Source organism: Lucilia cuprina, chromosome 5 (assembly GCF_022045245.1).
Source record: "Lucilia cuprina isolate Lc7/37 chromosome 5, ASM2204524v1, whole genome shotgun sequence".
In the NCBI taxonomy this organism is placed as follows: Eukaryota; Metazoa; Arthropoda; class Insecta; order Diptera; family Calliphoridae; genus Lucilia; species Lucilia cuprina.
In genome coordinates this window covers 34,053,740-34,072,347 of record NC_060953.1, presented here as the reverse complement: position 1 = coordinate 34,072,347, position 18,608 = coordinate 34,053,740, and the positions used below count along the sequence as shown (strand labels likewise).

Below are 18,608 nucleotides of genomic sequence, written 5' to 3'. Positions count from 1 at the left end.
ATTATATTAAATTAAAAACTAATGCTGACTAAATGAATATCATGACCTACTTGTTACACTCAGTACTGTTCTCTATTTACAATAAATATTTTCACAGAAAGTTTTTTACCCAAAGACAAAAGCAAAATATTTTGGCGGGATTTACAAAATTAATTTAAAAATATTCTCTTAAGCCAACTTACCTTGTGAGAGCGTCTGCCATCGATGGCCACAATGAAACCAACGCCACATGCTTCATGCTCATTTTGAGGATCATAGAGTCCTTGTTTGCCTGGAGCTTCCCAGGGCATTTGTTTGCTTGTTGGCATAAATAATCCATCGGATTCGGCATTAGAAGATTCATTTTTAACATCAATAACATTTAAATTATTCACTTCGTTAATACTTTCTTCTTCTTTTTCGACAACAACAACACTTTCGTCATTCGTATAGTTGCCAACTGATGAGGTGGATAATGATGATGATAATGATGACGTTTCTTCTTCACTATATAAAGTTTCACTAATTTGAGCAACGTTGGAAGTGGTCGTATTGGAATTATCAACAAATTCACATCCTGATTCGATTAAATTGTCAGCAATTATTGGGGCCATTATATGGTTTTCAATAATACGGGGAAATTGTTTTTTTTTGCTTTTATTTGACTTTTATTTTTTTTTTTTTTTGCTCGTTTGCACACTTTGTGTTGAAGGGTTTTTGAACTTGAATTTTTTCAAAATTTTCTTTAAATTTTTTATTTTTCTTATATTTTCTTTAAATCTTCTTCTTCTGTTGCTTTTTCTCTAAGAATTTTTTAACACACAGTTTTGCTCGTATTTTATAAATATTTTTTGATTCTATTGGGAAAAGAAATGAAAGAGGTTAGAAATTATTAATAAATTTATCTTTTGGCGTTGTTAATAAAACAATTTTAAATGCTTTGTTTTGCCATGTATTGCATATTATTTTTTAATTTTATTTTAATTAATTATTAACAAGAATATTAACAATTATTTGTTTTATAAAAAAAATCTAATTGTTTGCACAAAATTTCTATTTTATTTACTTTTTTTGTTTTATTGTCAAAATAAAAACAAAAAAAAAATTAATTATAATAATTAAATCACATTAAAACACAAACAAAAAATTTATTGTTCTTTTAATGATTATGTTTTTGTTTAAACGTAACGTACAGCGTTTTGTAACCGTTATTAGAACCGACTGCGACGAGTGACTCCCGTTGAATGAGCCAACTCTCGTTAAATAATTTGCACTATACCCCAACAATTCGCATGTCAAAAAACAAAAACAACTCAACAAACAATCATTCATACATTCGTAATTGGAAATATAAATAAAATAAAAAATTATTTTCTCATTTTGCCGTTGCCGTTGACTGATCGTGCGGCTTTCTACATTATCTTTAAAACACAACAACAATTTGAAATGCAATATGAAAATGCGTAATTTGCAAAAAAAAAAAAATCTCAATTAGAAATTGTTGTAATTTTCATTGGATCGCTCTCATTAAAGAGTTGCATTCAAAGGATTTCTCTTATTTTGTCACAGAGCATTAGTGTAACTGCAAGATCACTTGAGAGATTTGTATTTAAATTTGTAAAATTAATTGCAAAAAAAAACTATTTAAAATGTCTATGTCGCTGTTTTACATATATTTTTTTCTTCTTCTTTAATTGTTGTTTCGTAAACGTGCTTGTATTTTCTTTGCATTTCATTTTTTACATGAAAAAAGCACGTTGTTTTTAAAATTAAACACATGTAATTTAAAATTAAATAAAACTGAAAAATTTTTGTTAGTTTTTTTTTTTTGTAAAATTTTAAAATGATATACATTATATGGAAAATAAGAATATTTCGGTCCAAGATGTCATCTAGCTCCCCTGCCAATGGCCCCGATAATACAGTTTAAATAGTCCTAAATAACTTAATTATACTGCGGTCGTGAAAAATGTTGCACAAGTTAGTTTTTTGCAACTAGAAATTATATTCAGATGTATGGCGGACATCGGACTATCCCTCTAAATAAGGTCTCCTTCAGAAAATTATATCAAAGTTCTAAATTCGCTTAATAATACCAGTAATTCGACGATATTGGGCATAAAAAAGTCATTTTGGGACAGAACTTTCTGCCAAAGTTATAGGAAAACGGTTCATGATAGACCCAACTCCTTATATAAGATCCCCTTTAGAAAATTACTTTTATCTTATAACTGGCTTAAAAATAAAAGTATATCGGATGAATTTTTAGAAAAATTAAACAAAAACCAAAAATTTCTATATCAAATTTTAAGAGGATCGGTCAGTAAGTTACCATATCCCCTATCAATAAAAGGATTAAATTTTACTTTAAATACAATTATAGCGATGATGTATAACATAAACTAGTTTACAGAATCAAAATGTTTCTACCTAAATTAGGATCATAATAGACCAGATCCCTAGACGCCATATATTTAACTCCTGTCAAGGCATGATGCAAATAAAGCAGACTTGAGAATACATTTTTGTGATTCTAAGTAACAGGACCTAAACATAAGGACAATTATGGGATGATAATAATAACTGGAATATTCCAGACTGCAACCATGTAATCAAATCAATAATTGTTTTATTTAGTGGGTCAAGTCTTACAAGCACTCTGAACGTGTATATACATATCTTGTTGGTCTAGGACCAAAACTTTGAATGACAAATTGAAAAAAAAACAAGTAAGAGTGCTATATTCGGCTGTGCCGAATCTTATATACCCTTCACCATAGTGTATTTTAAACATAATTGATCTTACAGTCTAGTTAATAAAAACATTAAAAAAATTTGAGTCGATTTAAGCCGAATGTTTCGGCGGCGGCTCAAGCAACTAAATATAGTTCGGCGGCGGCTAAGCTCCGGCTCGAATCCGGTCGACTTCGACCTCTGATTCATTGCTGGTAAACATTGACGAGACGTAGATTTTGTTTTTGTTTATCGTAAAAAAAATAGTTTTAAAAAGCACTTGGAAAAAATTTGTGTTAGTTTTAAATTTCAAACTTACATTATTCGCATATAAAATTATTGTACAATAACTCACAATCTACTCTCATACAATTGAAAACGTTTTAAATACTTTTTTCTATTCATTAAAAAATATATTTGCAAAGCAAAAGGGAAAATTATTTTATTTTAACAAAAAATGGAAATCATATTTTTTTTGCTGTGTATACCTTGTATGTTTGGATTCCAATCATACAAAAAAATACACAGCTGAATAAAACCAAATACATCTACACACACACGTGTACATCTTTTTCTGTATACAGTGTTGTTGTTGCTTTTATAACAATTTTTTGATGAAATTTTCAGAGGTTGTCTCGGATTTTTGCTCATAACTCCGTTATTTACCGACCGATTTTGCTGATTTTAAATAGCGATCTTCTCGAAAGCATGTCTATTAGAATTATTGAAGATTCGGATCTCGCCGATATCTGGGGTCCTCTAAAAACTGATTTCAACAGACAGACAGACAGACAGACGAACATGGCTTAATCGACTCCGCTATCTATAAGGATCCAGAATATATATACTTTATAGGGTCGGAAAATTATATTAAAGAAATTACAAACGGAATGACAAACTTATATATACCCTTCTCACGAAGGTGAAGGGTATAATAAAATTTAATATAATTTCTATTTATTTAATTCTTAAAAAACATTTATATAAAAATCTTGTTTAGGTGAAACTTCACTGCAAAAAAAAAAGCACCGCTTTCTGAGAAAAAGAATCAATGCTTGAGTTCAGACGTAAAACCGCAATTTGAATTTGTTATGAATATTAAATTATGTATTTGAAATTATACATTTTGCACAGAATTAAAAGAACTATACTTACACCCTACTTTTAACATATAGATGGGTATAGTATTATGCATTTGTGTATACATTAGTAACGCCAAAACGATATCGCAAGGTTCTATAAACCATTTTTCGAACAATCGTTTTTTTTATCGAAAAAAAAACGAATGTCGAGAATTACAAAAAAGTCGACTTTTAGTAAATTGTAAAATGCCTAAAGACGACTTTTTGTTTCAACTATAGAACCGTACCTTTAATAATAAAGTTTAAAATTAAAGTTTGAAGAATACTTTGGACCCATATTAGACACGTTGATCTTCGAATTAGAGCCAACCTGGTGGTTAGACGTTAGTAGAAATGACTGTAATTTTCAAATACATATGTATGTATATTGCCTCGTTGTCCTACTGCTGGGTTACTTAAGTTGTTTTAGTTTAAGGGGTCTGTAACCGACCGTGATTGTTTAATATGTATGTATGAATTTCAAAAGCGTGCTTTGAAATTGAATAATAATGCAGTTAGAAGTTGTCATGATTAATGATTATATAACATGCTAAATTCTAAAAAAAAAACAAAATAAACCCAACAGTTTTATGAGTCCTCATATTCTGTATCTCGGGAAATGTGCAAACAATTTCTTAAGAATAAAATTTCAGTCCGAGGTATGGGTTAACATCAAACTTGAATTATAAGTAGTATATATGTATATCTGTGAATGACTTATGTATTTGCATTAATTACTGATAGCTCCAAAGAGACGAGTAGTTGGACTAAAACGAAGACTAGAATATTTGTAATATCGGAGAGCCATGAGTAACTTAATGGGTTTATTAAAGTAGTCTGAGTTTTGACATAATCTGGTTGATATTTTGTCAATTTGTTGCTGTCCACCAGGCGTGGGGGCTAATGATTACACATTATATGGTCAATTACAATTACTTGATTATACAAAGTAATTCATTATATGTTCAATTACAATTACTTCTTATGTGTAATTGGACAATAAGCAATTACAATTACTTGTGGCGTGGGGGGGCTAATGATTACACAAAGCAGTTCATTACATTGTTAATTACAATAACTTGATTATACAAAGTAATTCATTATATGTTCAATTACAATTACTTCTAATGTGTAATTGGACAACAAGCAATTACAATTACTTGTAACTGTTTTTTTAATTGCTATTACTTGTAATGTGTAACTGACCAATAACCAATTACAATTGATTGTAATTGCAATGTAATTGTAATTTAAAATATAATCAGTCTGCAGTTCGGATATATATGGCTTATTAGAGTGGTTTCTCATTAAGACCGCTTAGATTAAAGAAGCATTTCGGAGTTGTCATCCAGAACTGCTGAGACGTCTTCATGAACCAATATTGTAATTGTATGTCTTAAAGTATTAACGCATATGAATTGTTTAATAAAACAAGTAGTAGAAAATAGTATAAGTTAATAATTTACAGCTTTTAATTAATTAATTAGTATCTTTTGTTTTATTTACTATAAATTGAGTCTAATAACCTGAACATATTGTAAGAAATATGGAGGAAAACTATGATGTTCTAGTTTATGAACATCTATCGCAATTGTCAAGCAAAATGAAATATGTTCTTGAAATAATTTAAAACGCATTAAATTGTTAATTAGATCCCTACTTAATTAAACAATTTATCGAATTTCTACTAAATCTATTATTTGTTTTACTCCATAACAAACACATCGATAAAGTTAATCCGAATAGTCAGTCAATGTAATCTGATACACATACCAACAGGTTTCAGTTTTTTTGTTATCGAATACAACAAACATTTTACACGAATTAATATAAATATATATTTCTATAAAATATCTATTTATTTATTGTCAACAGTTAATTGTTGTAATTGCGTCGTAAATAAATTAAGATGCCTAAAGTATTTGAAACTGGAAGGTGGCAGGTAAATAAATAACATTTTTTACACAGTTTATTGAAGAGTAAAGAAATAATATTTAAAATTAAATATTTATTTTTTGAATAGACAAAACAATGTTAGATACAATCCTTTACAATTTTATGGATAAATAAATTATATTTATTTACATTACAAAGGAGTGTAGCCGTGTTTATTGTCCTTTCTATTGATAGACTATTTTATGGTAAAACAAGAAAATGGACTGGGAAGATACTACAAAAATATTACCACTTTAAATTTAATACATATTAATGAATATTTATTGTAGGATTGTTTATATTATATTTTTAGTAAATATTTTATATTTTCAATAACAACAAATCTAAATCGGTGGTCGGCATACAAGCTAGCAAGATCTGAGTATGTATATAATATCGAAAATATATATATAAGTTCATTAGTTTTATCTGATTTTAAAATTTTCTAGATTCTCTTGGTGTTCGTCCACGAATCCGAAACAAACATTTTGACAAGAAAAATATTTTAGAGATTTATGATGAACTTTGCTCGTTAAAAAAGTAAACAATTTCGTTTTGTTTTCACATAGATTTTAAAATAATTATTATTTATAAACAAATTCAAAAATAGCAACAAAAATTTGTCTCATATTATGTGTATATAAAGTAAAAATAAATATGTTTTAAGCGTTTTTATCGGTTATAAATAGAGTTGTTGATAAACTTTTATCAGGGTATTTGAACGTGAATTATAACTTACAAATATATGTATATAAAGTCAATGTTTGTATATATACAAACATATGTAACTATAAAAGACTATAGTCTTAAGTATAGGACGGACTACAAACAATACTATTATAGTTCAGACTTTAGTCTTGACCAGACCTGAAGCCGGACTATTATAGTCTTGACTGTATACCAGACTATAATGTTGACTGTATATCAGACTATAGTCTTGACTGTATACCAGACTATAGTCTTGACTATAGACCAGACTATTATAGTCATTACTGTATGCCAGACTAAAGTTTTGACAATATACCAGACTATAATCTTCACTATAGACTATAGTCTTCGAGCTGAAGGTCCATACCACGCGTTCTCGCATTCTATGTGTCTGTCAAAAAAGTAGATTCAATGTAGCAATAAATAAGAGCTGTAGAAAAACGCGAAGATTTTTAAAAATAAAACAAAGAATTTACGCCTAATAAGCGTGGCATGTAACTTGAAGCGTATAACGCAAAGGAGGTATGAAAAGCGCGTAATGCTTTGACTCGAAGAAGCGTAGTGTGGACCTCCGGCTTTACAATAAACCAGACTATAAACTATTCTTGGATATATTTCATATTATATTCTTAACTATAGATCAGACTATAGTCTTTACTATAGACCAGTTTATGGTTTCGACTATAGATTAGACTATAAATTTACTATAGACTAGTTTATAGTTTCGACTATAGATCAGACTATAGTCTTGACTGTAGACCAGACTATATAAGCTTGACTTTATACCCGACTATAGTCTTGACTATAGACCAGACTATTATATTTTTCACTGTAGAGTAGATTGAACTCTTGACTATATAACATACTATAATCTTCACTATAAACCAGACTATAGTCTTGGGTATATTTCATACTATATTCTTAACAATAGATAAGGCTATAGTCTTTACTATAGACCTGTTTATAGTTTTGACTATAGATCAGACTATAGACCAGATAAATATAGGCTTGACTATATATTGACCATATTATAATTTTGACTTTAGACCTAACTATAGTCTTTACTATAGGCAAGTCCATAGTATTGACTATAGAATAGACTATGCTATATTTTTAAGTCTAGACTGTTGACTGTTTTAGAATATGTGGAGTCAGTTAATAAGGGAGATTACAAATTGTTCGGACTTTATTTGCAAAAAATTGCGATACAACTCATGCTCATCAGTATGTAGTTGCATTCCGGTAAAAGATATGACACTTCTGTCAATGCCAAGCAATAAAATTGTAAGGTTTTCTAACTGAAAATTTTCCCTTTCTATTAAAAGGGACTTTTATGTTCTCCGAACTTTATTATCAGACACGTAAATATATATATAATATACATTGTATGTGCATACGTATATCAAAACAAAAGTATTTCGTAAATTTGAAGATTCTTTTCATTGCAAATTATTGAATTTTAAGTGTTTGTATTAAATAAATATTGAGACTCTACTTTCAATACTTAAAACGTCTATATACTTCATGTATGAAGGGCCTTTTTTTAAATTATAACAATGTCTAAAATAAAATTTATATTGCACTTCTTTTGTAAATCAAAATTTCCTATTTTTTAGCCAAATTTCTCATTGTGGTCATTAAGATATTCTTTTCTCTCCCTGAGAATTTATGAATGGAAATTTTTACAAAGTCAAACTGATTATTTTCAATTAAACTAGCGATTTCGTTTCTATTTTTTTTTTTTAATTTTTGTCTATGCAAATCTACGGAATGAAAAAAAAAACATCAATCAATTTCACAACATTTTCACAAAACTACTAAGTAATTTGATTTAAATTTATTTTATTCGATTTTAATAAGTGATTTTTAAAAGATGAACTATGAAGATACGTTTTAAACGGCTAAAATGACAAACAGAAATAAAAAAATTAAATTTTAATTATTAATTTTTATTAAATATAAACGTAAATAAATGAGTTGAATATTTTACTGTTAGACAATTTTTTTGTTGTCTTTATTTATAGATAAGAATTTTATAAGTATGTATGTATGTAATTAGAATATACATATGTTATATTTGCCTTTTTCAATTATTTACCTAATATTATTCAAGTAATCTATCCTCGCGAAAATTTTCCCTTTAGTGTGCCCAAGTAATCAATAATGTAGCCACTTTATTTTTTTTTATTTAACTTAGGAAGTAGTTATTAGTTATTAATCTTATCTAAAATAATGTATTTTCCAGTCACAATCTTTTAATCTGCATGTTTTAAAACAGTCCCCGGGAACTGCTGGGGGGACTCATATACATACATACATACATACATACATACATACATACATACATACATACATACATACATACTATTTTGGTATGTATTTTTAAATATATATATATAGATTATTGTTAATATGAATGTCTATATGATTAATATCAACTTGTTTGTTTGGTGCTTTTTTCATTGTTTTTTTGGCACACGAATTGAGACATTCTATCAACTTACGTACACAATTGTTTACTCTATAATATGTATTATATACTAGAGATATATTTTGGAAGATGCTAGATAAACAAATATTTGTATCTTCTGTTTATAGTCATAACTATATACTAGACTACAGTCTTAACTATAGACGAGAGATTAGTCTTTACTATAGACCAGACAATAGACTTGGCTGTATAAATAGTTTAGACTGTTGTCTTGACTATATTAGATGATACTACTTTGACTATACTCCAGACTATAGTTTTGACCATAGACCAGACTATAGATGACTATAGTTTCGACTGGACTATAGTTTTCATTATAGACAAGACTATTATCTTGAATACAAACTGCACTATATATTGAATTATGGACTTGACTTAAATTTTGACTACAGATTAGACTATAGTCATAACTTTAAAGTAGACTATTACACCCTGTACTATAGGCTAGACTATAGTTTTGACTAATACATATAGATACTATAGCCCTGGATATATACTAGATTATAGGCTATAGACTATATATTATAGTCTATAGACTATATTCACTATAGTCTGACTATAGTGACTATAGATGATACTATAGTTTTGACTTTAAGTTAGACTACAGGCTTTATAGAAGTCTTGACTATATAGTAGACTATAGTCTTGACTATATCCCATACTATAGTCTTCCTTATTTACTAGACTGCAATCATGACTACATAACCCAATTTGGGTTATGGATTTGACTACAGATTAGACTATAGTCATTATTTTAAACTAGACTTTTATAGTCTATAATATAGACTAGACTAAAGTCATGACTATATATTAGACTGTAGTCTTGACTATAGGCTAGACTTTAGTTTTGACTATAGATTGCACAGAATATGAACTAGACTATAGATCCGATATAGTCTTGACTATTGACCAGACTAAAGTCTCGACTATAGAACAGTATATAGTCTTGAATATAGTCCAGACTATAGCCTGAATATATGCTATAGTCTTGCCTATACGCCATACTATAGTATTTACCACTACAGTTTTGACTATAGGATAGACTACAGACTATATTAAAGTCTTGACTGTATAGTAGACTATAGTCTTGACTATCGAGTGAGCAATATTAATAAAAAGGCTAGACTATAACTAGACTAGTATTTGATTATTTTATTTATTTTATTTGAGTCTAGTATATAGTTCTAGTATATTGTTCGTTTTTTTTCTAGTTTAAAATTATGCTATCGAATAAAGTATTATTTACAGTGATCCAGCTATTAAAATATATTTTCAAAGCGAAAATCATAAGATTATTATTCGACCCTGACTCTTGATACGAACTCTAACAAAAAAAAAATATAATTCACTCTAAGGGTATATTAAATTCGACGTAACCAAATAATATATTGTTGTTACGTATTTTAGTGTTATTTATTTTATTATTCTTTTGCTTTATTTTTTTTCGACAGTGATTATTGCAGGAGCAAAGTTCGCCTTTGTATACGACGTTTAAAATACATTTTTTGAATGTAATTATTTTATGAATGATATTTCATTCAGACGCTTTAACTATTACAACAACAAACAATATTTAAACGGTTGACAAGGAAAAATCGATTAAGTCCATTATGTATAAAAAAATTAATAAATGTCATATAAAACACATTATAGTAGTTTTAGCATAGCCATAATTATTACATTAATTTTTATATTAATTAAATGGGCATAATCACTTTTGGTTTATAGAACACATTAACAGTTGAATGAATGATTTTCAAATACATTTTTTGATAAAAAAATAGTCTGACGTATGTTTGTAAGTAAGGGGGTACAAAACAGTTGTGAACTTGTTTTATAGTTTTTATTTTTGGAATTTTTTTCTGTTTATGATGATACATGAATGATTTTTATTTCATATTTTCATGTTTTATTTGATTAAATTTGTTATAACAAGAACAACTAAAAAAGGAAAAACAAAAAAAAAGGAAATTATACATGCATTCAATTCGTGTGCTGATTGTGCGTGATTAGTAGAACTTTTTTCCCAATTCAAATTTTGAATAAATGGGCTAAAATGATAAGACCACCAACGCCATAAACAAACACATTTAAATTTGTTAAAAGGTAATTGGACTTTGTTTGGATGTACATTTTATATGGTTTATTTATAAAACAATAAAAAATTTTAATCAATAAAACGTACATTAGTAATCAGCGGAAATTTGAATACAAAAATTTATTGTATTTAAATCTAATCACACGTTAAAGAAAGTTCGTTTTTTGTAAAGAGTTTGAAATAATTGTGTCAATTATGAAATTGAAATTAGTGAAGAAAATGAATTAAAAAGCTATTTCGCATTTCTGCGATTAAAAATCATTTTACAAAAAAATTCGTATCTCTTGGCTAGTATTTTGCTAATTAAGCGTGTTTTTTTTTTGTTAAAGTATTGCATTTTTTGTTTGTTATTGTAATGGAATATTTAATTTTAAATTGAAGGCTTATCAATTAGTTGCACTTGAAGCTTTAAAAGTGCTTTTTCATTAAATTGAAAAAAATTAAATGTAGAATTTATATATTATATTTATTATAGAATTTAAGTGATTTGAAATTAATCATAACAGTTTACTTCCTTGTATAAAGTACAAATCAGTGATTTGAAACTATTAGTTACCCTATAGGGTAACTATATATAGTAAAAAAAACATATGTTCAAAACAGAAAGGATGCATTTGGACTTCGCACCAAAAAAGCAAGCAGCTAATCTTTTGAAGTTATCGAATCGAATTTGGATACTTTGTTTGAAACGGTAGAAAAAAGTATGGATACTTCGCTTTGTGTCTATTAAGCTGGTAGGCAGTTCTTTATATGCGATATCTTGTGAATCGCGTTGGATAAATTTCCAATGCAAATAATGAGAATTAGCCTATAGTCTAGTCTATAGTTTAGTCAATAGTGTAGTATATAGTCTAATCTATAGTCTAGTTATTGTCTAGTCTATAGCCTAGTCTAAAATCTAGTCTATATTCTAGCATATAGTCTAAAGTTTAGTCCATGGTCAAGTCTAAAGTTTAGTCCATGGTATAGTCTAAAGTTTAGTCTATAGTTTAGTCTATAGTCTAGTCTATAGTCTTGTATATAGTCTAGTCCATAGTCTAGTCTAAAATCTAGTCTATATTCTAGTCTATAGTCTACTCTATAGTCTAGTCTATAGTCTAATCTATAGTCTGGAATATAGTCTAGTCTATAGTCCAGTCTATAGTCTAGTCTATAGTCCAGTCTATAGTCTACTCTATATTCTAGTCTATAGTCTAGTCTATAGTCTAGTCTATAGTCTAGTCTATAGTCTAGTCTATAGTCTAGTCTATAGTCTAGTCTATAGTCTAGTCTATAGTCTAGTCTATAGTCTAGTCTATAGTCTAGTCTATAGTCTAGTCTATAGTCTAGTCTATAGTCTAGTCTATAGTCTAGTCTATAGTCTAGTCTATAGTCTAGTCTATAGTCTAGTCTATAGTCTAGTCTATAGTCTAGTCTATAGTCTAGTCTATAGTCTAGAGTCTAGTCTATAGTCCAGTCTATAGTCTAGTGTATAGTCTTGCCTCTAGTCTATAGTATAGTCCATAACCTAGCTTATAGTCTAGTCTATAGTATGGTTAATAGTCTAGACCTTAGTCTAGTCTTATGTTTAGTCTTTAGTCTAGTCTAAAGTCTAGTATATAGTCTTGCCTATAGTCTAGTCTATAGTATAGTCTTGGCTATAGTATATAGTCCATATATAGTTTATTCTATAGTCTAGGCTATGATATAGCAGAAGTTGGCGAACCCTCCCCAAATCTTATATTTAATTCGTCCCAAACGTAGGCAATATTTCAATTTCCCTTAGAAATGGTGTAGTTGTTAAAAAAATACAGTTTTTTTCTTATTAGAATATCGAAATCTGTCAATTTAACATTCAGTAGAAAATTAGAGCTCTCTCTCGTTGTCTAACGTCTAATAACATTTAGGTTAAAAAACGCTCATAATTGATAGTATATATGACTATAACGCTCCATATTTATAACGTTTCTTACATAATTAATTGTAATTTTTTCTATTATATTTAATTTATTTTGCGCTTAAATGATTTGCTAAATAAAGACGCAATAAAAATGACATTGGAAACCGCTAAATAAAATATAATTTGATGTAACTGATGGAAAATAAGTTTTACCTCAATTATAAAACCAATCAAGCCCATACTCATACACTCATAGTCATAGACAGCTAGAGATATACCTTTTTATAAAGAATCTATAAGATTCATTACACATTTTTAATTAAGAAATTGGAGCAATTTTAATAAAGGTTTGTAAATTGTGTTATTTTGTTTTTCTGTTGTAAAACACAACAACAGCACAATCGTTTTTTTTAACTTATCTAATTTCAATTATAAAAGCTTCTCCTTTAACTTTCCTGTGTGACCACAACAAAATCACATGCCAGGGCCGTGAAAATTTCTACGATAATATCAAGCAGTGCAGTAGATTTTTGAGATTATTATGGTTTTATTTTACTCAATTTCAATTATATTTTTTATGGACTCTATAAAAAATTATGATTTTCTATGTGTTGTTTTTCACAAATTACTCATATTACTCATTATCAGGCGAATGCAATCGAAATAGCTTAAAAATACATTAAACACATTTTTACCGCAAATTAAAGTTCACATTCAAATACACTTCAGTATTCATGACTACAAAGTGTCGCATTGTTGACGATGGCGTTGGTGGTGATGTAGATGAAAAATACAATAAAAAAATACTTTTTTCTTATCATAAAAAAACAACTATTAGTAGGTATAACAAATTTTATAAAAAAAAACACAAATACCAGACACTTGTGCAGACTATTTTAATCGCACATCGTACCGAAATAACTACGTAGTATACATCATACACTCGAAGAATTATTGACAGTTTTTAACCGATTTTAGAGTAACAATTGGTCAAAGGTTGTAAGGCAAAATGAATTGAAATTCTCGAAAGCATAAAACCTAAAAGCAGCTACATGTGTCTGCGTTTTACTTTCATTCCCAGCAAAAGCCCAGCAGTTCCACGGGACAGTCCCGAACTGACCACTTAACCTACCACTTGTGGTGGCCCCTAGCCACCTGACTACCCAGGTGACCGACCATTTTAACATGGGCTTGTCCTACGAGGAAGTCAATCGTCACTCTACACCCTACAAAGAGACTGTAAAGAGACGATTGCCTCCGCTCTCGCTTACAAAGGGGACACTAAAGTGACGACTGTCTTTCGGAAGTACAAAAAACAACTTTTAAGACTATATTCTCTAGGTTACTGGAGGACAGTAAAAAGACGACTGTCTCCGCCTTCGCTTACAAGGAGGACACTAAAGTGACGACTGTCTTCATTCTCAATTACAAAGAGTACATTCGTGACGAATGACCCAAAACATACGAATTACGATCATCCAGGTGGTTAACTATTAGTGGAAATTATTGTCTTTTTCGTATGCATTGACTCTTTGTCGAACTGCTGGGAAATGACTTGTACTTGTACACTTAACACCAACTCATATCCATCACTTTGTCTCACAGTTACATCTCCGGGGTATCTGTTGTTTCGGCAACAGCACCGAACTTATACTGAATTATAGATTTCACCGTGTATCAGTGCGACAATTTCTTCCCACAAACACTACATGTACAACGAAGGGACCGCTTCAATAACCAGACAAAGTTCGAAACCCTGCCCTGTGGGCTACCGGTTCCCTTGATTCCAAATTATGTAGTTCTCTGGTTTGATCCTATGACAAATCATTCCAAGGAGAAGCCGATGATACATTTGATAATCACCAGTATATATATAGTCCCGACAGACTAGAGGCACTGGTAGCATCTCTTTATCCTGGGATTGTTATACATTAAAATGGAATTAGAATTTGCCCCCAGAAATGACAGCGTAATATAACATCATGACAACGGTTGGGCACATGTTGCAATAGTTGTTAAAAACTATTTAGAATGAAGTTTGGCCTCAGACGTCTTATAGTCCAAACCTTGCCCACTCAAACAACTATTGCTTCGTTCCGTGCAGAACGTTTCATCTAGCATACATTTTGATGATGACTGGTTCAGAATCCATAGGTTGTCATAAATATAATTGTCCAATTCACAATCGGTGTTGTACGGTTGTATCGTAATATGTCGTAATTTTATTTTAGAAATTTTTATGTTATATAACGCTACAACGATATGATATCGATTGTGAATTGGACTAATATCTTGAAATTGTTAAACTAACAAAAAATAATAATTTGAGGAAAATCAATTATACATGTTGAAGGTGCACTACTTTAAGCTAATCTGGTGTACGACGGTTCGATCTACTTCGTCTTTTGTCACTGATGAACTATTTGTAATCGAGGGTGAAGACAATAGTCACATAGGTGTACCCTTTGTAAGCGAGAGAGTGGACACTTGAAAAACAAACATAAGTTTTTTATTCTCTCTTCGTAATCTATTGGTATTTAGTTGTCCGTTAATTCGTTCAGCATCCCAGCAGTTCGACGGGACAGTCCCGAACTGACCACTTAACCTACCACTTGTGGTGGCCCCTAGCCACCTGACTACCCAGGTAAATAAATGTAAATAAATCTGTATGTATACATACCCAGCAGTTCGACAAAGAGTCAATGCATACGAAAAAGACAATAATTTCCACTAATAGTTACCCACCTGGATGATCGTAATTCGTATGTTTTGGGTCATTCGTCACGAATGTACCCTTTGTAATCGAGAATGATGACAGTCGTCACTTTAGTGTCCTCTTTGTAAGCGGGAGCGTCGTCTCTTTACTGTCTCTTTGTAGGACGTAGAGTGACGATTGACTTCCTCGTAGGACAAGTCCATGTTAAAATGGTCGGTCACCTGGGTAGTCAGGTGGCTAGAGGCCACCACAAGTAGTAGGTTAAGTGGTCAGTTCGGGACTGTCCCGTCGAACTGCTGGGTACTTTTAATTACAATTTAGTACACATGTTAGAACATAATAAAATTTATCCCCAAATGGAAAACATTAGTCACAGCACATGAAGCAAAATTGTACCAGTGTACTTTTCTTTTATCTTTTAAAGTCAAACCAAATATTGCTAAGAAAAATGAATCAGAAGATGCAAAAAACGAGTCTTAACTGAATGATATTTAATCGAAATAAATAGAATTTATTAAAAACAAATGGTGGGTTTCACAAGATTATAAAAATGCGAATCATTAGACAAAAAGGTATTTAAACTTGTTTGCTTTCTTTAGTCAAGAGCAATAACATTTTGTTTATTATTATGAACAAGAATTTAACCTTACTAAAGGTTATTTCTCCTAATTATTAGATTAAAATAAGAACTCAATAGGAAATTAATTTCATAAGAATAAAAGTATTGTATATCTTAAGTACATACTTATATTAAAATTAAAATTTTTTCTAATTAGCTATATTAATCTGATTAGTTTAGTAGATTTATGAATGAATTTCCAAAAACAGAATAATTGAAAAAATCTTGTCAAGTTTTTATTTTGGATGATTCCCATTCTTATTTACATATACAAATGTACATGTTTATATTATATACAAGATCAAAAAGTAATAATGTCGTAACCAAAAAAAATGATTTTCATTTATTTATATAATTTAATCGTATAAATTGCAACAGTAAATATAAAATAAAGAAAAACACTTGTTACTGATACCCCTCATGAAGTCTTATCGTTTCGTTTAAGGCGCCAAATAAATATTTCCATATATAAATACTTTTAGTTTCTTGAAATTAAAAATGCAAATACGAAATGGCGTTTGAAATTTTATTTTAAAATTTAAACTTTAGAACATTAAAGAAAAAGTTCTCAGATGTAGATATAATCATAGGATAATAAAAAGTAATACTATTGAAATGTTCTCGTAGTATATTTCCAAGTGTTATGAATTTTTTTAATTTACTATTAACCGTGTAAGATTATCATTCGCTGAGCAATTGCACTTAGCATTTGTTAAGACCTAGTTCACATTGGGAAACTTTTTTTGGGAAACTTTTGATTTTTGTTTGTGAGAGAAAGAGAAAGAAATATCAATTATCTGTTTCTCTCACACACAAAATCAAAAGTTTCGCAAAAAAAGTTTCTCAGTGTGAACCAGGTCTAACTGAGATATTAAAACCGTTCGCGGTTGACAGGGTGCTATGTAACTAGGGATCTATAAATCGATTTTCGAATAATCGAAAAAAACGATTTTTTGTCGAAAAAAGTCGAAAAGTCGACTATTTTGTTTCAAAAAAGTCGATAACTGGACTCTCTTCTGTGAAAAAAGTCGACTTTGGAAATAAAAGTCGGAAAAAGTCGAAAAAAATCGAAAAACGTCGAAAAGTCGGAAAAAGTCGAAAATAGTCCAAAAGTCGGAAAAAGTCAAAAATAGTCAAAAAAGTCGTAATAAGTCAAAAATAATCGAAAAATGTCAAAAAGTCGGAATGTCGAAAAGTCTAAAAAAGTGGAAAAGTCGACTATTTACAAAATACTAAAATTCTAAAAGTCGACTTTTCACTAACTAAAAAAAGTCGAAAAATCGACTTTGCATAAAATGCAAAAAATCGAAAAGTCGACTTTTAACTAAATGTAAAAAGCCGAAAAGTCAACTTTTACCTAAATGCAAAAAGTAGAAAAGTCGACTTTTCGTTTCAACTATAGAACCCTATTCGAAACTGAATCAACCACGACTTTAGCAATATGTGGAGAATGTAAGAATCTTAAAACAGTTCTAGGTTGACTTGGCGCTCCGCAACTGAATCAACCACGTATATGATATAAATACATATTTCTATTTTTAGGTTCTTGAGGATCTAAAGCTCAAGAAGCATTGTTAGGTATTGCTCTAATCGAAAGGCGTGTAAGATATTAAGCGGCTCTAGAAGTCCAAAACTTATATCTCTAAAAAAATTATCAAAAGCAGATATAGATAATAAATCGGTGTAAAAATGATATCATCAGAGAAAAAAATGGTCGTAAATTACTAGACATTGATTGTACCACATGATCATTAGAGCGAATATCCGAATAAACCCATCTTCTAAATGATAACAGATTAAATTTTAGAATACTAGAGATAGAAATGGTTGGAAATTGCGAGACATTGATTCCGAGATAATGCTTCACTTGATCATGGCTGAAACATTAGTGGAAATCCCCGAAGGAACCTATCTTTTAATGATTTCAATTAGAAAAACAGAAACGGTTTTAAATATGGTCCAGACAGATGTAAACATACATATTTTAGGCCTATGGCTGTAAGAAAGCCATAAACAAGTTTTCTTGCAATAGTAAGCTTGTCAGGTCTCCTGGGACTTATCGGTAATTTATCAGGTCTAACGGGATTTATCGGTAACGAAAGATCTAATACCTTTGCTACAAGGGCCGGAAAAAGTAAACCTAACAAATGTTGAGAGTATATTTAAAGTTGTGTGGAGAAGAATTAAACTCGATTACGGCCACAAAATTCATATTTAACAAGAGAAGTACTAGAAGCCTCTCAGTATGAAAAAGTCCGAGTTTAGGTATCCCGACATCTCTAACCCCCATAATCATAAATGCTTAATAGAGATATTGATGGTTTATTGT

The 18,608-nt window shown here is 29.7% G+C and overlaps 1 protein-coding gene across 2 annotated transcripts in view; it reads right to left on the bottom strand.

Moving 5' to 3' along the window:
* LOC111683468 (glutamate synthase [NADH]) overlaps positions 1-18,608 on the bottom strand; it is a 50,713-nt gene that overhangs the window by 17,165 nt on the left and 14,940 nt on the right. For both annotated transcript variants that reach the window (XM_046953165.1, XM_046953166.1), the window contains exon 2: positions 183-836. In XM_046953165.1, the coding sequence (XP_046809121.1) occupies positions 183-593 (411 nt within the window). In that variant the 5' untranslated portion in view covers positions 594-836. The remainder of the gene's footprint in view (positions 1-182; positions 837-18,608) is intronic.